General features: G+C 55.6%; 2 protein-coding genes across 4 annotated transcripts in view; both read right to left on the reverse strand.

Moving 5' to 3' along the window:
• Positions 1–645: 645 nt before the first annotated feature.
• On the reverse strand, positions 646–19,882 carry LOC308549785 (beta-crystallin B2-like; the record flags this gene model as incomplete). Its single annotated transcript, XM_081122780.1, is given in 7 exon segments — positions 646–903; positions 2,585–2,727; positions 3,693–3,825; positions 12,787–12,832; positions 12,835–12,921; positions 19,034–19,144; positions 19,780–19,882. Coding segments are annotated over 7 exon segments (792 nt in total). The 3' UTR covers positions 646–734.
• The window catches only part of KIAA1671, a 127,358-nt gene continuing 118,107 nt past the window's right edge, over positions 14,142–23,392 (reverse strand). For all 3 annotated transcript variants that reach the window (XM_081122670.1, XM_081122672.1, XM_081122671.1), the window contains 4 exons: positions 22,314–22,432; positions 21,903–22,036; positions 20,371–20,453; positions 14,142–19,144 (listed from right to left, as the gene is read on the reverse strand). In XM_081122670.1, the coding sequence (XP_080978796.1) occupies positions 20,375–20,453; positions 21,903–22,036; positions 22,314–22,432 (332 nt within the window). In that variant the 3' untranslated portion in view covers positions 14,142–19,144; positions 20,371–20,374. The remainder of the gene's footprint in view (positions 19,145–20,370; positions 20,454–21,902; positions 22,037–22,313; positions 22,433–23,392) is intronic.

Raw genomic sequence — 23,392 nt, forward strand, 5'->3', positions numbered from 1 at the left:
AGGGCAGTGACTCGAGCACGCACACAGCTCGGGATGGCCTCGGGGAACAGGAACGGGAACTGGGTGGTGACTCGAGCAGACCCCAGCCCCGTCCTCGTGAAGTTTGTTGGGAAGGAGGGCGGACAAATTGTGACCTGTTACAATACATGTGCAAGGAAGGTGAGGGGTCCACGGGGGGCCTGATGGGGAGACGAACTCTACGAAGATGGACCGAGTCGATGGCAATAATGATGACTATAAAGTGGCTACTCATGGTCTAAAAGAAAAACACTGCGGAATGAGTGAAAACAGTTAAAGTAATTACTATGCGGGGCTCCCCCACGCGCCCCTGGGAGCAGCCGCGTGAGAGGGAGCCCGGGTGGTCAGCCAAACCAGCCACTCGGGGGGAAAGGGGTTGTAATTCAGGCAAGAAACAGACTCAGAGAGGTTGGGCCGTGTGCCCAAGGTCACACAGCTAAGCAGCTGCAGAGCCCTTAACATTCAGTGAGGCCTCAGTTGTCCTACCCATTGCCCATACCTTCTGGTTCTCTCTGTCTCTGTCTCTCTGTCTCTGTCTCTCTGTCACTCTGTCTCTCTGTCTCTCTCTCACACACACACAGGAAGCACCCCAGCTCCCACTGGGGATAAAAGTTACTGCAGCGGACCAGTTGCAAGTCACACTTTATTCACTCGCCAAGAGGTCTGGGGGGGATCCTGGGCAGCAGACCAGGCCCCCAGGGAGGAAACGGGGGGCATTAGTTGGAGGGGTGGAAGGCGCCCCGTTGGTGCCACTGCATGTCACGGATGCGGCGCACAGACTGCACCTGGGGGTGGGGAGCCCCAAAGTCACTGCTTTCCTTATAATCTCCCTTCTCCAACAGGTACTGCAGCCCACGGTAGCCAGGGTACTGGTAGCCGACCCACCTGCAGGGCCAGAGGGGGGGGCATGGGGAGACAGAAGGGGAAACAGATGAAAAGGGGAACAGAGGGAGAGAGGGGGAGAGAGAGAATATCCTTAAGCCACTAGGAAGGGTGGAGCCTCCCAGTCCTCACCCTTTAGAAACCAGCCTTTGCTTTCTTCCTTCTCCTGACGGGAAGCTCACTACCTCATGAAGCAACTTTTGACTGAAGGCCTCATACTGGGATCAGAGGAAGGGGTGATCTCAAGTTCACTTAATCTTAGAACAAGACAGGCCTCTTATCCCAATCCCAAGCCCAGCTGCAAGGCTGAGAGAGAACTAGATAGGTCTGGAAAGGTCCCAGGAGCCTTCTGTACTCCCTTTGCCCGCCACCTGAAGCTGTCACTGTTAAGGGGTCACTCACTCTCTTCAGTACCTGATGAAAGTCAGTCTTCTCCCCAGAAAATGCCACACAGCCCTGGCCCGCATGGACCTGCCTTGCTGGCCTCTGAGCTCTGCTGCTCAGCCTCAGGTCCCCACAAGCCTGCCCTCTTGCTGCTCTGGCCTCTGCAGAGCCCCTCGCACTCACCAGGGGTCCCTCTTGACCCCCACAATTCCTGTTCTTGTTTGAGGTTCTCAGCTCGAGTCCCTTCCTCAGGGAAGAAGTCTAGATGGGTGTGATTCTTAAACGATTTACAGTTATCCCCAAGTAGACTGTCAGCTACGCAAGGAGAAGCCAGGCCTCTAACACAATAGGACACTCGGCACATTGAATCAGTGAATGAATCCACGAGTGAGTGAAGGGAACCATGAACACAGAACTTTGCATGCTCTGTGTTGGTAAACTACCCCCCTTGGAGGAACAAAGTCTTGATTTGTAGCATTTTCCAATTTCCCTGGTGTAAATTCTCCCACAATGGCTGATTACAAGTACCAATGACTCAACCACCTGCTTATGAAAATTCTGAAAAGTTAAGAGTCAGCTCTTGCCAGCTGGCGCAAGCTGGCCACAGCACGCCACTGCCGGAAGCCCATCTGGGGACCCCCATGAAATCCAAACTTGTCACTGTGGAAAAACTCCCAAATGCTGATGACGAAGGTTTATGTGCCAAAGATGTTTAACTTGGTGGGAAATGACATGTTTTACCCAACTCAGGAATTCATGCATTAAAAGGCCAGCACAGTCTGCTCTGGCCAGGTAGCTCAGTTGGTTAGAGCGTTGTCCCAATACACCAAGGTTGCAGGTTCAATCCCCAGTCTGGGCACATCTAAGAATCAACCAATGAATGCGTAAATATGTGGAACGACAAATCGATGCCCCTCTCTCTCTCTAAAATAAGTTTTAAAAGGCCATCAAGGGCTGGACTTCCTGCCTCTCACAGCTTTGTAAGACCACTCAACTCACCCCAGCTCTTCTGCTCCCCCCGTCTCTGCCTCACCTGCCTCCCCATCAACAGGAACCTTGGGGCTGAGGTTAAGGCCAAGGCCTGTCCCTCCAAAGGTAGGTTACTGCCCCAAAGGCGGGTCTGGATGGAACTTCAGGGCCGGCAGCCACCACGCGTGAGCGGATGGCATCCACACCCAGTTCCCCGCGTGAAGACTGAGGTTGGGAGTTTGCGGGACACCAGCGTTCAGGGCGGAGCGGGGCTTAGGACCCCAGGTCCAGGCTCCTGGGGCGGGCGAGCCAGGTACGGGTCTGTACTCACGTGCCACTCTGCACCCGCACGGAGGACACCTTTTCGTGGTAGCCGTGGGCGTGGAAGCTGGGTACATCGTCATCTATAACCTCCATCTTCCTCCCTGTGAAGTTGGGGTTCTCGTAGAGGGTGATCTTGTGCTCCTGGCTGTCCTGTTGGTGGGGAGTGGGGGCAATCAGTGCAGGAGGGGGGAACCAGGGTGAGCCCTCCCACCCATCCTCACACCTGGAGTTGGCATCAGCTGCTACGACCACAGGCCTCTGCCCGGTACCCCCCCACGTGAGTGTCTATGACAACTGCCATTGAACAGTAGCTGTTTGTTGAGATCCAACTGGGGCTAATAGCATGTAACGGACTCTCCAAATTCTCCACTTTGGGGAATATTTGATTCTGAAATGTCATTTTCCCTCCCACAGCCTCGACTTTCTTTTAAAAATAAATGACAGCCACAATCTACACACACACACACACACACGCAGCTTTATGGTGCTTCTAGGAGACATTGACATATTTTGCCTTTCCTTCATCTCCACGCCTCTCCCCAACCTTCTGTTTCCGGACATTTTTCTTAGTTATCCCCTTTAATCCTTTAAACCACTCTTATGCCATTTGGCCGATGAGGAAACTGAGGCTCAGAGAGGTAAAGTGACTTGCCCGAGGTCACACAGCGGGGAGTGCCAGAGCCAACATAGGAGCCCAGGTCTGTAGAAGGCGAAGGCCCCTCTCCACCACAACCCATCCCAGAAGTCCTTTTAATAGTTACAGTGGCCACAATGGATTGAGCAATTGCTCTGTGGCAAGAGCTGTACCACCCTGGAAATACTGTCCACACAGAATAGAACGTGAACAGCACCGCCCCGCCCAGACCATTTTGAAATCTTGTGAATGGAGCCCGGTGGGGTTGTGCAATGTGGCAGCTCTCAGGCCAAGCGTGGTGGGATCTCAGGACAGCAGATATGCATATTCCCATTTTACAGAGGAGAACGCTGAGGCCCGGGGAGGGGAGTCCCCTGCCAATCAGAAGGGGCACACTGCTGGAGGTGAAGGCTTCTTTCTGGTCCCCAGACCCCCTAACTCCAAGGTGACAGAGAGGAAGGATGAGGGGCCGGGGGCTCACCACTTTGACGGGCCTCAGGGAGCTGAGGGAGTCGGTCCTCCGGCTGCTGGTCCATGAGTCCCAGCGGGGGTACTCGCCCTTCTCGAACACAAACTGTTCACCCTTGCAGTTGGCTTGCTCATAGCCCACCCAGCTGCAGCGGAGACAGGGCGAGAGAGAAGCTCACGCTTGCTCAGCTCATCAAGGAACAGCAGCCCCGCCTAAACCCAAGTAGAGCAAATCCAAGAGCAGGACTGTTCCTGCCGGGCAGAAATATCTAGACGTCTATCAAAATCTTAACAATGGTTACTTCTGAGTTGTAAGATTAGACTCATATGAGGTTTTTTTTCCCCTAAGCCATTTCTTCTTAATTTTAAACAATAAACAAGAATTAATTTAAAAAAATAAAAAACTATGCTTTTAAAAAGAAAGCAGAGAAGCATAAAATCCCTTTGAGAAATTCTTCCATCCAAGTACCGAAAACAGACAACTGCAGGTCATCGGATGCAGCACTTAAACGGCCAGGAGGCCGGCTCTCAGGCTCCCTAGACACCCTGAGCATGGCAGGGCCGCTCCTTGGCTGTGTCGTCCCCATCAGCAGACTCTGATTACAGTAGGGACGTTGGACTCTGCAAAAGTCCCTGAGAACCTGGAGGTGTGGGCAGGTCGCCCCGGACCTACCTCCAGCCACACAGACTCACTGATCTGTGGGGTGGGGGTCACAGGTGGCCCCTGAGGCTCTTTCAGAGAAAGAGTGGCCAGGGGACCACGAAGAGAGGCCCGGCAGGCTGGGCTCAGCTATATGACATGACAGAGCAGCCACATCCTACTAATCCCCCAGGCCTGCTGACCCCCGAATGTATCAGTGACTCTGCTAAGACCGAGTACGGCCAGGATTCGGGAAGGGGGTGGGTACAGAGCGGGAACAGCCAGCTTTAAGCCTCCCAGGAGAGAGGACATTCCTGGAGCCAGAGGTTGGCAGTTCTGAAAAGGCCCATGAGAGTCACCGTGACCATCTCCCTGCCTCCAGGAAGTGGCTGACCTCAGGGCCAGGCTTTCCCCACAAGCTGTCCCTTCATCCTCAGGACATGGTTGTCCTGATCCTACAGAGAAGGAAACTGGGGCTCAGAGAGGGAAGCCACCCAGCCCAGAATTGGTGGAGGTAGGATTCGAACCCAGCTCTAACTGGCTCCAAAGAACACATTCTCCCAGCAGGCTGCCGGGCCCTGAATCCTGGTCCCCCGATTGCACAGCCTAGGAGCACGGTGAGGGCAATCCTTCCAGCTTCCCAGCCCGGCCCCCCACCAGGCAAGGCCTCCCCGGTACCTACGGTCCAGCCTGCACCAGGACGGAGCCAGTTTTCTCCACGCCCGCCTCCTTCAGGTTGGGGCAGGGCCCACTGAGCTCATGCGAGTGGCCTTGGAAGTTCTCCTGCTCGAAGATGATGATCTGTAAGAGCAGGAGAAAGTCAGGCCCCGTCAGGATGGGGAGGAGGGAGGGCCGGGCAGTGGGGGTGGGGAGGGCACTCAGGGAGCCTTAAAGGACGCTGAGGGTTCCACCTGGGGAGTCACAAACCAAATATCAGGTCAGATAGTCCTGGCTTAACCAGTTACCAGCTGTGAGACCTTCAGTCTCAGTTTTCCCATCTATAAAATGGGAAGTAAAGACAGATGGAAGGATTCAGGGAAGTGGAATGTCGGCAATACTGGCGGGGGGAGGGGGGCCTAATGACGTTAATTAAGGCACCGGAGTAGGTAAGTAGCAGAGCCGAGCTTGGAGCCTGAGCCTGTCTGACACTGCGTCCACCAGAGCAGCACTTGGGAAGCTCTAACGCGTACAGAGAGCCCCTGGGATCTCGGTCAGAGGCAGTTCCAAGTCAGCAGGCCTGGGATGCGGCCCCAGAGTCGCCTTTGCAGCGAGCTCCCAGGGGAGGCCGGCCCGCCGGTCTGCAGCGCGCAGGAGGAACAGCGAGACGCCCGGCCACACTGCCAGGGTGTGTCCTCCCGCTGGAGCTGGCCCAGGGCCACCGCCAGGCACCCCCTTCACCCCACATCACCGGTAAAACCACACATACCCGCGCCCTTTCTGTAAGCCTCAGAGCCGCGCAGGTCTCCCTCGGGCCTCCCCCGGGGATGCTGCTTCAGGCGCCTGCGCTTCCCTGGCCTCACCTGGTCCTCATCAGCCCCAGGCCTCAAAGCCAAGCGCTAACAGCAGGCCAGCTGCCACCTTTTATCATTCCAGAAGGCACGCGGGAGGGAGGGGCTGCCTCGGGGTGCAGCGGGCTCCCAGGAGGGCAGCCGTGCAATCCGCGTGGTCAGCGCCGGCTGTGTAAACATGCCCCTCTCTCCCAGGCCAGGGATTAGCCACATAAAGCCAGGAAGGGAGGCCCATCAGGGCTCAGAGACAAATTCCAGGGGCTCAGTTCAGCCTTTACGGTCACTGACTCGACAACAGATGGTCAGGAGACACGGGCACTGACGTCGCCTCTGCTGCATCCAGCTGTGCCACCCTAGGAAGCAGCTTGGCTCTCTGAGCCTCGGCTTTCCCATCTGTGAAATGGGGGATCTCACCTGTTCTGCAGGGTTACCAGGAAGAACCAAGAGCATGGAAGCGAGAGGCCGGTTTATTATCCCCTGGCCTGGGAGGCGAGGGCCGAGGAGCGCGGGGGCCGCCAGCCTTTCCTCTCACCTGAAAGTCCTCAGAGAGCCCGGGAGCTTGGTATTATTAGTATTGTGCTTGCTTATTGACAAATGGATGCAACATTTTACACGTTTCCAACCCTTTAAACCTGCTGTCCATTAGCTACATAGTCTATCGAACAGGGGCAACTAGTCTGAATTAAGATGTGTTATCAGTATAAAATACACATGAGTTTGAAGACTTAATAGGAATAAAATAATGTAATATAGCTCCCTAATAATTTTTCTATTGATCACACATCAGAACATATTGGGTTTAATAACATATGGTATGAAAATTCCCCGCATCTGTTTCTTTGTACTTTCTGCAGGTGGCTGCTAGGAAATGTTCGATGATATATACGGGGCCCCAGTTTTATGGCCATTGGACAGAGCTGCTCTAAATCATATCACACTGGCCTTTGCGCGGTGCCTCAGAGTCACCCCGCTCCTTCCCACCCCTGCGCCTCTGCATTTGCTGTGCCCTCTGCCTCGAATGCTCGCCCTGCCCCTGCTCCCTGATTTCTACATGGCTGCCCCTGACTTGACCCGGGCCTCTGCTCCAATGCCACCTCCTCAGGGAGGCCCTCCCTAATTCCTTTAGCTAACACACCATTCGCGTCCACCCCAACTCTCAGGAACCCTCACTCTGTTTCTTTGCAACACTTCTCACTCCTTGAAGTCATATATTTATTGGCTTGTTTCTTGCCTGCCTTTCCTCCAGGAAGCAAGCCTCTCAAGGGACAGGATGGGGTGACAAAGGGCAGTTCCAGGATGGACGCCCTGCCCAGGGCCCCAGATGCAGAGGAGCAGAGGGCAGCCTGGGGGTAGAGGTTTGGGGCAGATTGGGTGTGACGAGCTTACACTGGGATACGATCCCACCACCCTGGGGAGGGCGGGGAAGCAAAGGGGCACCATTAGTAGCTGGCATGGGGTGGACATGCCACAGCCAGGCGTCGGGCTGAGTCTGTGTCCTTTGCCTCTTCGCAATCACCCTATATCATGAATTCGATTCTCTTCGTTTCATGAATGAGGGAACTGAGGCTCAGAGAGGTCAAGTGGCTGGCCCGGGTCACACAGCACTGTGGAGCCAGGACTGACACCCCATCTCCCCTGCACAGGGCCTTTCTTAGCCAGGACTGGGGATCCACCTCAGCCCTGGGGGAGCCCATGGACAATAGGATATGGGGAGAGGGGTGGTAAGGCCAAGAAATTTGTCTCCAAAGCCGGAAGCCGGTGCTGGGAATCCTGGCCTGCCAGTCGTGGGTCAGGGAGGAGCCTTGGAATCAGCCCCCAGCGTGCAAGTGGGGGACACTGAGGCCCAGGGAGGGGCAGGAGCAGAGAGAGGGGACCTAGAAAGGCGATGCCAACCCCACTCTACGGAAGGGAAACTGAGTCTGGTAGAGGCGCTCTGCTGCCCCCCTGCCCCCTCCGTCATGGTACCCACCTTGGGGTTGAGGGGCTGTGGCTTGCCCGCTTGGGTCTGGTGGTCCGAGGCCATGGTGTCCCCTGCAAGAATGACCTGGAAGACATGGGGAAGCGGCAGTGAGGGCCCTCTGGGCCCTGGGCTTTCTCATCGGGGGACCTCGGGGCCCCACCCCTGTAGGCCCACCCCCTGCCTCTGTCTCCCTGGCTGCAGGTGGCCCTAGAGCTGCGGGGTCAGCAGGCAGCTGCTTCATCCTCAGCTTCACTTCTTTGCGTCCAGACCAGCTCCAGGGGGAAAAACGAAATCTTCTAAAAATAACGTGGCAAGTTAGAGCTTAAGCGGGGTCTCCAGGGGGTCCCTGTCACTCAGCTCCAAACAGCTGATGCCACGCAGAATGCAGACGCATCGACACGATGCAGGGATTTCTGGACTGAAGGAGAGCAGCGTGGGGCAAAGCTGAACCTTCACTGGTTTGTCTTTGCTCCTGCAAACTCAGATTCCCTTCCCCGGCCGCTGGCAAACCGCGATGCTGATGGGTGTTTAATGTTAGCAAAGAGCGTTCCCCAAGCTCCCCCCCCCCCCCCGAGCCAGGCAGTGCCGGACCATCCCCCTACCTTATCCAAGCCCCGCAACAAAGGGCATCCAGGACCCCTCTCCCCATTTAACAGAAGAGAAAACCGAGGCTTAGAGAGTCCAAGGCTTTGCCCAAGGTCACCTTGTCAGAAAGTAGTGGCATCTGGATTCGAACCCAGGTCTCCCACACTTTCCCTCAGGGGTGAGCCTGAGAGAAAAAGGCAAGGCGAGCGAGAGAAGCATTCTTACCAGTGACACTGGCCCCCGAGAGTGCCTGTGAGGCCCGGCCGGCGGGAGGTGGCCTTTATACCTTCCCCAGGAGTGCCGTTGCCAAGACGGGTGACCGCTGCGGCCCCGGGGAAAGCAGGGCGAGAATGGAGGATTAAGCCCGCACCAAAGCCCAGGTCAGCAAATGTCCGCAGGCATTGTGTCCCCACACAATAATGTCATTAGCTTTCAGATTTGGCCGCGCCGGGGGGTCAGGCGGCCGGGCAAGGGGATACTCGCTTTGCATGCATCAGCCGTCCGGCTGCCAGGGCAGGGGGCAGGCTGGGTTCACCGGATGGTCAGTCGAGCCCTGGGGGTAGACAGACAGGGGCTAAACCCAGTGGCCCTGGTAAAAAAAGCAAGTAAAAGAGGGTGATCTGGCAGGATCCAGCATCACTCATCCATCTACCCAGTCAACAAATATTTACCAGACACCTACTTGGTGCCAAGCTCTGTCCTAGGGGGTGGTGTCAGGGAGGGGACCTGCCCCAGCCTGGACCATCCAGGACAGCTCACGGGAAGAGATGAAGTCCTCAGGGATCGGGAGAAATTAGCCTGGGAAACCAGGTTGGGACGACAGTTCCAACGAGGGCAGGGCCCGGGCCAGGCGGCCAAGGTGGGCAGGGGCAGGGCCTATAGGGTGAGGACAGTGAGCTGCATTCTGCAGGCCCCTGGGCTGTCACAGCACCTGCTGTTCTTAAGGGGGATGCTCTCAGGACCCCAGGGCCCTGAGGTTGGGAGAAACCTCTGGGATCCCTGCTGCCAGACCCCCCACGGCCGGGTGGGCGCTTGGCCTTAACTCATGTTCCCTCGTGGCAGCAGCCTGCGTCTGGTCTGCCCAAAGATCAGGCAGGAGAGGGGACGGTGCCAGGCTTCGGAAAACCGTTCGAAGGCTCTTTCTCTCTACACCGCTTCCCAGCACCTGACATTACATTTCTCATTTATTAGCTGGATTTCCAATTAGAAGGGCTCATGGCTGAATACCTGCCTAAACAAAATGTGCTCTATCCATACAATGAAATATTATTCAGCCTGAAAATGAAAGGAGGTCCTGACACGTGAAACTTGAAGACGTGATGCTAAATGAAATAAACCAGATACAAGGAGCCAAAGGCCATGTAATTCCCCTTACAGGAGGTTCCCAGAGTAGTTAGATTTACAGAGACAGAAAGTGGAACGGAGGGTGCCAGGGGCCGGAGGGAGGGAGGAGAGGGGAGCTAGTGTTGAATGGGTGCCGAGTTTCAGTTTTGCAAAATGAAAAAGGCCTGGAGATGGAGGGTCATGATGGTTGAACAATGCACGTGTGCTTAACGCCACCCGGCTGTACACTTAAAATGATTTAAATGGTCACTTGTATGTTATGAATATTTTACCACAGTGAAAATAGTGTCAGCTCCCACCCCCTGAAGTGTATGGTCTCCCTGCTCTGGAGGCTGGGCGTCTGGCATCAGGGTGCTAGCCGAGCCACACGCTGTCCCCGCAGCTCCAGGGGAGCCTTCCTCGCCTCCTCTACCTCCTGGAGTTGCCTGCACCCCTCGGTTTGTAGAGTCTTCGCTTAGTCACCGGGCCGCCTTCTCCCTGCGTCTTCTCCCTGCGTCTTCACATTGTCTTTCCTCCGCGCATGTCTGCTCTGTGTCCAAATTTCCCCGTTTTAAAATGCCCTCATTTTAACTTAAGTACCTCTGTAAAGACCCTATGTCCAAATACGGTCACATTCCAAGCACTGGGGGTTAGGACTTCGACATAACGTTTTTGGTACCCAATTCAACTCCTAACAGATGCCAATTAATATTTGCCAAATAAATGGATGGATTCAGACCTGGCTGTGCCTCAATAAATAAGAAAGAATTGCTAACACTGAGATCTTATCATAAGACAGACGCTGTTCATACTTAGCTCTTTCAGTCCTACAAATCCAAGAGGTAAGTGTTGCATTTATCAGTCATTCCATTTTATAGAAGAGGAAGTCGAGGCTCAGAGAGGTTAAGCAGCTTGCCCAAGGTTGCACAGTCAGAGTAGCAGAGTTGGCCTTTGTGGATTGAGCTCTACTAAGCTTGCTGGAGGACCCTCTGTCTGCTATCTCATTAAATAAATTCAATCCTCACGACCGTCTTTGAAATAGATATTATTTCTCTCTCCTATTACAGATAGGAAGCTGAGGCTTAGAGAGGTTGAGCAACCTGTCCAAGCTCACACAGCTCCTTGAGTCAAGTCTCGGTCATGTTTGCATTCCCAGGGCCTTCCCGGGACCAGCACATTGTAGATGCTCAGAAAATGTTTGTTGACTGTCTAAATTAATGAATGGATACAAGAGGAAGAGATGAGTGAAGGGGTCTTGGTTTGGGCTTCCCCAAAAGCAGATTCTGTGATAAAAGCGTTCAGGTTCCGGGAGTTTGTTGGGAAGTGATCCCAGGAAGTTCTGCAGGGAGAGAGGCAGGGAGGCAAGAAGGGAAGGCAGCCGACAGGTGTATCAGCGAGCAGGTTACCGCTGGGTCTTCTTGATATGAAGGGGGGTCATGTGATTCCTCCTGGCCTGTGGGTTCTGAGCAGACTTGACAGATATAATTTCCAGGCCTAATCGTTTTATTGCAGGTGCCAGACTTCCCAGGGCTCTCTCTTCCATTGCCCTTCCATTGCAGTGCTGCAAGTGGCAGAGCCTCCGTCGGCCTGGTTCTGTGACTGACGATGTGGACAAGAGCCCCCGCTGGCCAGCACTGGGCAAGTGCCTCGTTGGGACGCCCAGAGCCCCTGTGCACGGTGAATTGTAAAGCCATTTCCTTGTCCGTCTCCCTCAGACTGAAGGCAGAGGCCGTGTCATTCTTGTTATCCCCACAGAGTAGACGCTCAGTAAAAAGTGTTAAATTATTATCAGGGAGAGGTGGCACCTTTCAAGGCTCATCCCCCCGATGACAAGCCCACAAGTGAGCTACAGTCACCAACAAAAGGAAGGTGAACCTAAGATTGCATTAACAGAGATATAGGGCCTAGAAGGAGGGAGGTGATGAGCTGCTCCCCAAGTATTACTCAGGCCACACCTAGAGAACCACTATGTCACCTCTTCCCCAGGCAAGGACAGGATTGTGTGGAGGGGAAAAAATCTGAGCATCAGTCCAAGGGCTTAGGGATGTTCAGAAAATGAGTGATGGGGGCAGTAGGGGAAACAGACTTCACTTGGTGTTTTAAAAAGATAACACTGTCTATGAGTTAAGGCTCCCTGGAAATCCAGTGGCCCGAGAGTGCAAGCAACTGGACACCCGCAGCATGAGGGCTGGAGCGAAGGGCCTCCAGACGGGGGAGCAGGAAACGTCGCTGCCCCGGAAACAGGGGACAGGGATCCGCCGGGCCAGAGGCGCGACTGGCCGGAGGACAGATGGGGCAGGGCGAGAGTGGGGGCTGGTCCCTTACGTCCCGCTGATGGCCCGGACGCTGGCCACCCGGTCCTGGAAGCCGTGAGCCCAGAGGCTCGGCAAGTCGTCGCCCATATCATCTCCATCCTGCGGCCACCGAAAGCCGGGCTCTCAAACAGGTGGAGCTTGTGATCCGGCCTGTCCTGGGGACAAGGCCGTGGCGTAAGCCCGCTGCTCCCGGCCCGGGACAGGGGTCGGCAGGCCCCGGGGACGGGAGAGTGAAGTGCCGCCGATGGTGCCCGCCCCACGCCCCTGCCTGAGGGGGGTGTCGGGCATGCCTTCACCCCCGAACCCGCTGCCAGAGCCTGGACTTTCAATCCGAGGCGAGAACCTGCTTGCCGTGTGGACATGGACCTGCCGCTTAACCTCTGTGGCCTCAGTTTCTCCACCTGTCCAGTGGGGATTAGCATGGCACCAATCTCCTAGGGCAGTTGTAAGGATTCGGCGATAGAATGCATGTTAAATTTTAGGTGGTGTAATTATTATTGAAATTATACTGATTAAATCCCACCGCTCGGGCACTGCGCTCGGTGCTGGGCCGCGTCCTGCGTTCTCTTTCCACTGCACCCTGCTGTTTACCGCAGGGATGGAGGCCTAGAGGGTTCTAAGGGGATCACAGGTCCACTCCCCCGTTTTACAGATGGGAAAACTGAGGCCAGGGAGCGGAAGGGAGTTACCTGAGGCCGCACAGCGGGTCTAGAACTAGAACTCGAACCCCAGAAGGCCCAGGGCTGTGAGGAGGGGCTGGGGGTCCAGGTACTCACGGCCCCGACTCCACCTGGATGGAGCCCACCTTCTCCAGCAGGCGTAGGTCAGGTCGGGGCACTCGGCCCAGAGCTCGCACCGCTTGCGCTGGAAGTTCTCCATTTCGTACACGGTCACCTGGAAAGGGTAGTGTCCTGAGCAGCGTCACACTGGGGCAGGAGAGGGGTGGGGGACTCCCAGGCCCAGCCCCTGTCCCGTGCTGTCCTCCGCGGGGCCAGGGAGGGAGGTCCTGTCCTCAGCTCCAGCAGCTCTGCCTCCTACCAGCCTGGAGCCAGCACCGCGCGGGCTTGCGCTGCCCCCTGGCGGCCACGGTGGGCACCGCCCGCAGAAACCTCAGTTAAACCCGGACGGCTGCTCTGCAGGAGCCGGTGGGAGACCCGCCTGCTGGCAGGAAGCGCAGGGAAGTGAAGCCGCCGGCAGCCAGGAGAGAATGTGGGCCGCGTCCTACCCTGCTCAGTTGGGGCCAGAAATCTGTATGTCCCTTCATGGGAAATATCCCCACTTTTAAAAGCCTGTGCAGGACAGACGCATCGGCAGCTTGCGACCTTGGGTTGACCTTCGCCTGCCCGGGTCCAGAGAGGAGGGAGCTGTAAAGGCAAAGGAAGGTGCGGCCGCCTCCCCGCCGCCAGCCGAGCGGCACAAACCGTCTCTACAGGAGGTCCTTGGGGAACATCTGCTCTGGCTTTTTCACAGATATCTATACATGGAAAGCAGAGTTGGTTTCTACCCCTGAACTTGGGATGCAGTCACCATCTGCTAGGGATGTAAGGGGCAGACAGAGGTGGGGACATGACTCCCTCCCATCAGATCCTTCAGGATCCCGAGGACCTACTACACGCCTGGAACTGTCACCTGCCACATTTCCTTAACCTGGAGTTCTCAGCCTCAGCACTATTGACATTTGGGGCGGGATCATTCTTTGCGGGGGGGCTGTCCTGTGCACCGCAGCACACTGAGCAGCACCCCTGGCCTCCACCCACTAGGTGCCGGTAGCTTTCCCTCCCCTCCTTCTGATAACCAGAAATGTCTCCGTCAATGCTAGATGTCGTCTGGCACCATGCCCCCCAGGAGAACCACTGCCTTAAACTCCGGCCCACTGATGTTGCCAACACCACCCCCAGTTTAGAGAGCCGAGGCTCAGGGTTGTCCCACAGCCAGGAGGTGGGAGGAAGATCAGCTCCGGGCTGAATGGAAAGCCTGCTTTGTGTCCACAGGCCCCCTCTCCAGGACCCAGCCACCCCTCCCCGCCTGGCCCCCAGCTCGGCACAGATGAGAGACTGACGAAGCGGGTGGCGGGCGTGCAAGGGAGCGGCCATTCATTCGCGCACCGACACACCAACTTCTCCAGTGCAACTTGCATCAAAGCTTTATTTGCTGTTTTCATAGTCTGAACGCAATATCTCTGTACATGCAAAGGTCATCCAGTTTTAGGGCAGTTGGCTAGATTCCCAACTGCTCCTGATGTGCGTAGGAAACCTCTTTACAGTTACAAAATATAAAAGCATTTGTCAACATCCAATACTCGGTGAGGTCCAGGGAGGCCCGCGGTTTCGACGTTAAAAATATAGGCTTTTTTCTAGGTGAATTCTCAGTCACATGATCCGAGGTTCTCTCTGGGCTTGGGTAAAGTGCCTCTCGTCCGCCTTCGTGCAGAACTCCCAGGGCTTGTGAATTCTAAGGCAATTGCAAGAATGCCAGCAGGCAGGAGGCTTAACTTCCCTACACACCGGACCCAGGTTCCTTCTCTGTTGTGACTCAGCTCTCTGACGAAGGGACCCGGAAGAAAGGCTAGGAAAATATATAGTCTATGTATATATGTTTCCACTCCCCCATCTTACAAAGCATTTTGAGGGTCAACATCATGTGGGAAGTACGTGACCTCTAGAGGATTGGTAGGATTTAGGAAACAGCACAGTACAAAATATCTCCCGTAACACAATATATTACTTTTGTGAGCCCCTATTTACAGGATCCATAAGGCTATGTGGAATGAGATTGTTAAAAAGCTCCAATTCTTCTTTAGACAATGGCGTAATATTTCTGAGCGGGCGTGATGCCAGCAGAGATTGTCAGAAAAGTGCCCATCGGATTTGAGGAAGATGTTAGCGGCACCAGCTACAAGGGTAGCTATTTAAGGAGATTCTGGGAGGGCAGGGGACAGAGGTTCAGGGGTGACCTTGCCAGACACCTCAGGCTGACCTTCTGGACCTGGCTTTCTGCCCCACTCCCTGCAGGGACCAACCCAGGCAAAAGAAAGACATTTCTAGAGGGGTGATGGGGGCAAACGGAGATACAGACTGGCTAAGACTGGGCACACTCATCCCCACTGGCTCTCCATGTCCGGAGCCTCGGCCTGCCCACAGTTCCAACAAGCAGACTCCGAGCAGCTTCCCAACACGGAGCCTGAATGCATCACTCCCTGAGGGGATGGAGCCCAAGGTGGATCTTCTTCCCGGTGTCCAGCGAGCGGGTCCTGCCTGCTTCAAGTGGCTCCCTCTGCCTAGTTACTGATCGAGGTGCCCTGGGACTTCTGCTTTCTCATTTGAACATGTGGTGGGAGAGGAAAGGCACAGAGGGAGAGAGGTTCTCCATCACCAAAGCAACTGGCCACTGCGTCAATGTGGGGGGATGGTATTTCCCATTGGAGAGCTTTCCTCCTGCCTCCCCATCTCCCCTCAGGCTCACCCCGAAATGCTAGCTGACAGAAAGGCAACAGTCTCTAGCTTCCTGCATTAAGGGACAGGGCTTTGTGGGAGGGGCCACAGGGACTGAGGGGAAGACACAGACACTGGTGAGGGAGAGGCAGGCCTGAGAGCCCTCTCCTGGGATGGACACCGTCTTCCACAGGGGCCCGAGTCGCTTTAGGGAAACGTTTAGTTCGGCAGGAGATCTGACCGCACACCTGTGGGGTTTAGCTTTGCAGTTACACCCAGCTCCGGGGGCAACCTGGGCGCCCTGGTGGAAAATGTAAAATCGCAAATGGACCAGGCAGCTGTCAGCACCGGGTGGGCGCCGCTGGGGTCTCCTTTAGGAAACCACGCTGAGGCTTTTTCTAAATCCCACGCACAGCCTCTAAGGTTTAGGATCTCAGGCCTGTGCCTATTTCGGTTCCCGCTCCTTCGCGATACCCGGAGTTGGCCTCAATTCCCGGGTGCACAAAAGGAAACACATCTGTCCGAGAGCATATGACTTGGTTTGTTCCCTGGAAAACATCCCCATCTGACTGTCCTTTCCTCAAATCCTAGACAACCAGAGGCTGTCAGTGTCAGGTCAGCATGACTCAAAACCCCCAGCTTCGCAAACACCAAGGTCTCCCCCACACCAGGATTTCTCTGGTGGCACCGAGTCATTTCTCCACAATGCTGACGTCTGAGGCTGCGCTGGGAAGTTCACAGGCCAGAGGCCTCTGCTTCCTTAGGCAAGAGACCATGAGGCAGGGGCTCCACTGGAGGGGAAGCTACAGACTCATCAAGAGATCATGTCAAAACGCTGACGTGCACAGGGCGTGTGTGGAGAGAGGGAGGGAGGGAGGAAGGGGGGGACAGAAGGAGGGGAAGGAGGGAGGGAAAAACGTGGGGGGGATTGTGGATCCATTGCAATTTGCTTTCTGTGCGAGACTCTCATTTAAGGAGAGCCGAGGGCCAGGGGAGGAAGGTGAGAGGAGAGTAGGTGACTTGATTGCATACAGATGGTTAAGGCATATTCCGTTGGTCTAAAAGGAGACAGATTTCCAGAGAAACTCGCTCACTCGAGAAACTAGCATACAAACCCCTGCTTTCCCCCAAGGAGCAACCCTGGTTTAGAAAGAGCACATAACCCACAGGCCCAGCCACCTGCACAGGCTGAGCCCCAGTCTCTCTCCCCTCCCTGCACTGACCCCAGCGGGACCCAGGCTGGGGGCGGGAGGGGGAGCCTGCTCTGCGGGGGTCGCTCCTGACCCGCTGTGACTGTCTGCTCTGCGGTGGAGAGATGGGGCCGAAGGAAATAAAAGGCCAAGCAGGATGTGATGTGCGGGGCTTCCTCCAGGCCGTTTAAAGGGGTGGGCTTTGTATGTCTTAGTCACCAAGGAATTAACAGGACTTTTCTTTCCAATCGAGGTGGGGGAGGCGGGTTAGGTAAAAGGTCTCCAGGTCAATCTTGTTTTCAAGTGCTTTTCTTCCCTGTTGGGTAAACTTGGGCTAAGCCGGGACTAATTCAGAGCCGAGAGTTGTGCGTGGTGAGTCCCGATACACTCCCTCAACAGAATGGGTCGTGTCCTACTGCCCGAGATGGTACCCAGGGGCCTTCCCACCTTCAGAAAGACAGAGAAAGCAGCAACCAAGAAAGGAAGTCGGGGCCCGAACACACAAGAAAGCCCCTACATCAACGTGGCTATGAAACGTGAGCAACAGAAGTCAACCGAAGCAGCTCCTGGAGGAATTAAATCTCCAAATGGGCCACTGAGAACTGATCAACCACTTTGCAGCTGTTATCAAGCAGAGCCCAACCTCCGGACGCAGTGCAGGAGGCTCCCAGAAGCGCCAGGGGGGTGGGCCAAGGATCCTACAACCGCCCAGCAGTGGGCAGCCAACGCTCAGCCAGCGGGGCGCCAGGAGGGGGGCCCCAGTCACTGTCCAGGCTGCTGAAGGGAACCACTCCCCACCCCCGAGAGAGGGGGGCGGAGGGAAAAGGGAGACGATGGAAAAAGCATGACAGGTGGGCAAACAGAGACTCCTGGAGAGGTGGCCGGGCAGAAGGGAGGTATGTTTTGACACCATTTGCAAGCAATGGATTTGTGAAGAAAGATTTTTCGCCTTTTGGGAAGTTGCTGAGGGGTGGGGCATGCAAGTGCCCCCCACTTCCGATCTGGCCAGCGCTGCGCATGGATCCACGAGGAAACTGAGCCCCTCGGCAACCACGGGTGCCCCATGAGCTTCCCACGCATCTCCCTCACCAAAGGGCATCTCCAGGTAAGGTTGGCACAAAGTTTATGGCAACTCCAGGCGTGGCAGGTGGCCAGCCAGGCATTTCTGGGGCCTTGGGCTTCACGGGGGGAGGAGGCTGGTGTTGAGAATCTCCAAAGAGAAGAAAAGAGTAGAAATGGCAAGAAAAAGGGAGGCAAGGGAAACCTACGCTCCGCCACCCGGCACCCGCCACCTCTGTCCAGAGTCCCTGGCCCGGGGGGCTCCCCTCCAGAGCAGCGATTTCAGCAAGACCCTCCCTCCCTTCATGTGGACCTGAAAAGAGCACTTGGTCGGATGGAGTTCAGGGGGAGGGTGGAAAGAAGAAACACAAGAGCCCCTCGGTCCTGCGTTTGTTCGGAGGCCAGTGGGCCCGGCTCCTCCCTGCCTGCAGCTCAGGCCGTGTTAGGAAACGACTCAGGAGAAAAAGATTCCCGGGGGGGAGGGGGGGGGTGTCTGATGTCTGGGTGGGAAAGGCACTGCCATGGGGGCTGCAGTTTGTGAACCCTGGAGGCCAAGGGACAAAGGTCACTCCACAGAAATCAGAGCTCAGAATGAGAAGAGGCCAGGAAAATATATACAAGGGCGGCAATCAGAGTTTTTAAAAAGCTCGGGTAGGGGTAAGATAACCTGAGATGATCAGATACTTCGGGCAACGCAGCCACACCCCTCCCCTCGGGGTCCTCCGTGGAGAAACATAGGTACGTGTCAAATTTCAGGGAAAAATTGGCTGAATTATTGCTTTATCACCTTCTAAAGCAAACAAAAATGACTCCCAAGAAGAGAGGTCAGCGATGCACACAGCCCCGCCGAAACGATAAATACCAGGACGGGGGCACGTAAGAATCGGAACTGCTGATCCTTCGAGAGGGAGACAGAACTGGCCGAACAGAGAATCCAGATCCCCAGCCCCGTGGTGCTGCCTGGGACGCGAAGAGAGCGGGACACAAACGGTTTCTTCCTCCCTGGAAATGTCCTCGTGAAAGAGGCCTGCCTGGGGTGGGCGGAGGAGGGACTTCCACAGCCCAGGCGTTTTCTAGAACCGGGGGAGGCGATCCAGCCTGGCCCCGTGTTCCCGGAGCTGCGGCTGAAGTGGGCAGAAATGCGCATTTTTACATTAAACAACAACAACAACAAAAAAACCACAACCAAACCGCCAGCATGGACATTTCTGGGCAGCCTGGCTTCTTTCCCAGCCTGAGCTGCTGTCGGGGAGACGTGCAGGTGCTCGAGGAGGGGGCCCCTCTGCCCGATCCGATCCAGGGAGCGCCTGCGGGCGGGGGCGCGGGGAGCGCTCTGCACTGACCGGAGGGGCCCAGGCAGGTGCCGCTGTGCGGGAGGGACGGCAGCAGAGTGGCCTCGTCGTGGGGGTTCTGACAGTTAAGGCTTCTGATCATTGGACGTGGCAGTGTCCCGTCTGGAAAGGAAGGAGAGTCCTGTCAGCGGGGGAGCCGTGGCCTGATTTCTCTCCGCCATCCGGCCCTAGAACTCTTCCTGGCTTTCCCCCGACGGCTCCGCGAGCCACAGGCCTGGAGAGATGAAGTGGCTGTTTCGTTGTGGTTGTTTGGGTTTTTTTAAGGGGTGGGATGGGGGAGGAGGAGGAAGGCCAGATACAGTGGGATGAATGTGACACCGAGAGTCAGGTCAGGGTTCCAGCCTCGGCAACCTCACCTGGATCTCTGGAGGCTTAGCTACGGTATCACCTGGGCACCACTAACACAGGCTCAGTCCCTGATCCCGAACCCCGGAGCGCAGACTCACTGCAGAATTTAGATTTTGGGGGGCAGTTTATGATTCACAAATATACACACATACCTGCATATGGACACATATATGAACATTATGTGACATATCGTGCAACACCCCATAACCAGGCACACAGTATGCCTGCAGTGTCCTGTCTGCATGTCCCTAGGAGGTGGGGAAACGGAGCCTAACAGCACTAAATCCATGCAGGGCAGGTTTGTCTCTGGGGGAGCGACGGGACGCCTTGCTGTCCGAGCATCCTGGGTTTCAGTCTGTGGACAGGAGCAGGTCTCCCGTGCTGCTCACATCGGAGCTGACTTTTACAGGACGTGGACCGTGCTCCCATCCCTGGGACATACGGGAAGCACTTGGGTGCATCCACAGGGAGCCCTTGGGACCACTCGGCCATGTGGACGCTGTCACCCCGTTTTACGGATGGGGAAACTGAAGTCCAAGATGTTTGGCTGCTTGGGACCTACACCAGGGCATTTCGAATCATTTGGTTTTTTTTTAATCTCTTCTTTTTAATCAATTTTTAATTATACAGGGAGTATATAAATGTAAAGGTTGATAACTTTTCCAATTAAGCTGATCTTGACGTCCTGCCCTCTCATTTTATAAAATGGGACTGAGACGCAGGGAGAAGAGAGGCCAGAGCCCCTGTCATCTGACTCCCTGCCCCACCACCCCAGCTGGTCCAGCTGTGACTTTATCCCCAAGAGGAGACAGATGATTCCACGCCCTTTACAGGAACCCAGAACACCCACACCCACGGTGTTCCTTCTCTTTCTTAGGGTGCAACATCCCAAATCTCCGAACCTTTGCCTTCCCACCCAAGTTCCCTGACCCCCGGATTGCAGGCTCCGCCCAGGTCTCCCCACCAGAGACCCTCCATACCTGGTCAAGCTTGGTTCTCATACAGGCTTTGCCTCTTCTTAGATTTTAGCTCCTTTAGCCACTGGGGTGAGGGCTCTTCTGATCTGAAACCACAGAGCCAGTGAGAGTCAAACACACGTACACGTAAGACCTGACTGCAGCTGACCTCAGAGAAAGCCCCTGACCCCGTGGATCCTGGAGGGCTCAGGAAGTTGCTGACCTGGCTGGGAGTGGGGAGGGGGTCTGCGGGGAAGAAGAGGCTCCCTGCACAGATAGGGGTCTGGGGCACCCCAAGCAAGCCTTGCCTGATGGTGGCGGCACAAGACCAGGTACCAACCAGGTCTCCAGTGGTACCTCGGAGCCCTGGTCTCCTCCAGCCGGGATGCTGACTCTGGAGCCAGGCCTGCAATTCTGGCATCCCCAGAGCTAGAAGGGACTATCTCAGCGTGGTCTTGTCCCTCTCAGCCTCTGGTCCTTCTGTTTCCCACAGCCCACTCTGTGCTCTGTTAATACCCACTCCTTGCAGCTCCTGGCAATATCGGGTCTCCAGGCCTTTGCACATGCTGTGACTTCAGCCCGGGACCCCTCACGCTGACCCTCTGTGTGCACCATGACTCAGCTCAGGGGTCTCCTCTTGGAAACCCTTTTCCACACCCTTTACGAATCCTTCCTCTATGACAGGAGTCAAAGAGCCAGATTGGAAGTCTCTTTGGAGGGTCATAAGGTGTCTGTTACAACCAGTCAGCTCTGCCAGTTGTATCAGGAAAGCAGCCGCAGACAACCCATAAATGAATGGGTGTGGCTGTGTGACAGTAAAACTTTATTTAAAAAAAAGATAATGGGCTGAATTTGGCCTGTGGGCCATAGTTTGACAACCGTTACTCTACCACAGCACTTATTATATGACAAGGCCAACATCATGAATAACCCCTAACTTTTACATGTTAACAGGACTCATAAGAATTCCACATTTTAAAAAAAAGAATTCTACTATCCTTTATTGAGTGTGTCTACAAGCCAGTGCAGAGGGCTTTACCTATTCTTTCTCTTTTCATTCTCATGACCACCCTGGAAGGCGGGGTGATTAGTCAACCCATTTTACAGATGAGGGAAGTGAGGCCCAGGGAGCAGAGTGACTTTTCCCAGGGGATGCAGCTCCTAAGCAACACAGCTGGGAGGAAGTCCTGACGGTGTGACTTAAACTGTGCTCTGCACCTCCACCCCCAGCTGCTGCAGTGCCCGACCTGGGAGCCCCAGGGGCAGGCGCTGTGCCAGGCCCACGTCTGTGGGGAGCAGGCCTGGCCCAGGAATGGGACAGCTGCTCCACGAAGGGCGGCTGAATGGAATTAAGTTTGTTTCATTCAACATGGCTGTGCCCTTTGCTCCATTTTCCCAGGTCTCCCCTATTCTGCTGAGACAAAGGCACATCCTTGGAGGGCAAATGCCTCAGTTTCCCCATTAGTCTGAAGAGGGCTGGACCCCATCGGCAGTTTTGCAACCATGGGGCCCTGGATGTCCGTGCAGGATGTCACCTCATCCCCAAGACCCCTCACCTCTCGTCCTTCTCAATGCTCGTGGGCAGCACACGACTGCCCAGCTGGAAGGGGGACTTGGGGGTCTTGGGCTGGGGGGTCCAGCCGGCGGTCTCGCTGGGACTGTCCGCCTCTGGCCTCTTGTGCAGCTGAGCCTGGGGAGAGAAGAGCCAAGTCTGTAACTACCTGTGGTCTGGGGAAGGGTCCCATCCCAAGGCACTGTCATTGCACAGTGAGGACAGGGCCTCCACAAGCAGGAAATGCAGGGGAGGGAAGGAAGGAGGGAAGGAAGGAAGGGAGGGGGGAGAGAGGGAGGGGGGAGGGAGGGAGGGGGGGAGGGAGGGAGGGAGGAAGGGGGGGAATCATGGGGCCTGTTCTTTCTGGGTCTTTTGCTGCCAAGTCGAGAGTGGCTCTGGACGTGAGGTTTGGTACCTTTAGCACAGCCGGGTCTACGCCTGGAAACACGGGCATCCTCTGGGGATGGCCGACGGGGGTCCTCTCGGTCCGCTTCTCCTCCTCATCTGACTCCTCTCTCCTGGGGGATTTCTCATCTGTTGCAAAGAAAAGGGAGCTGACGTCATCGGCAGCCCCCATGTACCGAGGCCTGTGTTCCAGAATCTTTGCGCATAGACCCTCATGCCATCTTCACACCAACCCTGACAGAAGGCGTTACTGGCCCATTTTACAGATGAGGACAGACTCAGGGGCTTGCTTTCATGATCTTTCTTCTCTACAACTCTTGCCAAAGGATGTTGACAGTAAGGCAGGACGGGTCTCCTCCTGGGACTGGGCATAGACAGGCTGGCTCCTGGCTCATTTCTAGTCGGGGAAATAGAAGGAACCCTTGGGCGGAGGCAGGAGAGGAGCCAGAAGTGCTTTCAGCTCATGACACACTGGGGTCATGCTCTCAGAAGAGAGGGGGAGAGACTCCTGTGTCTGTGGAAGGGCTGCCTGGAGCTGGACCAAGAAGTCACCCTCCTTCACCCCAAGCCCCCCTTTCTGGGACTTAATCCCATAATAGAGCTCCAGCCTCGTAGGTGGGACTTCTGGGAGATAGACTGCTTGTCCCCACTCTTCCAGGTGTGAGGGTCTGGAGTTTCAAACAGGGAGGAGTAGGGGCAGGAGGCAAGGTCTGGTCCTCTGGGGCCCTGGGCCAAGCAGGAAACTGGGGCATGTTCAGAAATTGTACTCCCAGGCCTTCCCCAACCCCTGGCTGGCTCCTCAAGGCTGCTAGGAATCAGGAGGCTGCTGCAGTGTTCCAACGGGTGGGGGGGGTGGGGGGATGGGGGGGTAATTATGTGCTTTTAGGGGTAATTGCGTGCTTTTTGTCACCACTTTAGTCTTTACTTGCTCCAAACAGCTCTGTGAAATTTGGCTCAGAAAACCAGGAAAGTGTGCAGAGAGGAGTCTTATTCAAGGCACTTAAACATTTCTTTGAATAAAAGACATGAGATGGGAGAGGGAGAGATAGCCCTCCAAGCACTTAAGGTATCCAGTCAGAAGCTGTGCCC

The sequence above is a fragment of the Miniopterus schreibersii genome (assembly GCF_964146895.1).
Source record: "Miniopterus schreibersii genome assembly, chromosome: 20".
Classification (NCBI taxonomy): Eukaryota; Metazoa; Chordata; class Mammalia; order Chiroptera; family Miniopteridae; genus Miniopterus; species Miniopterus schreibersii.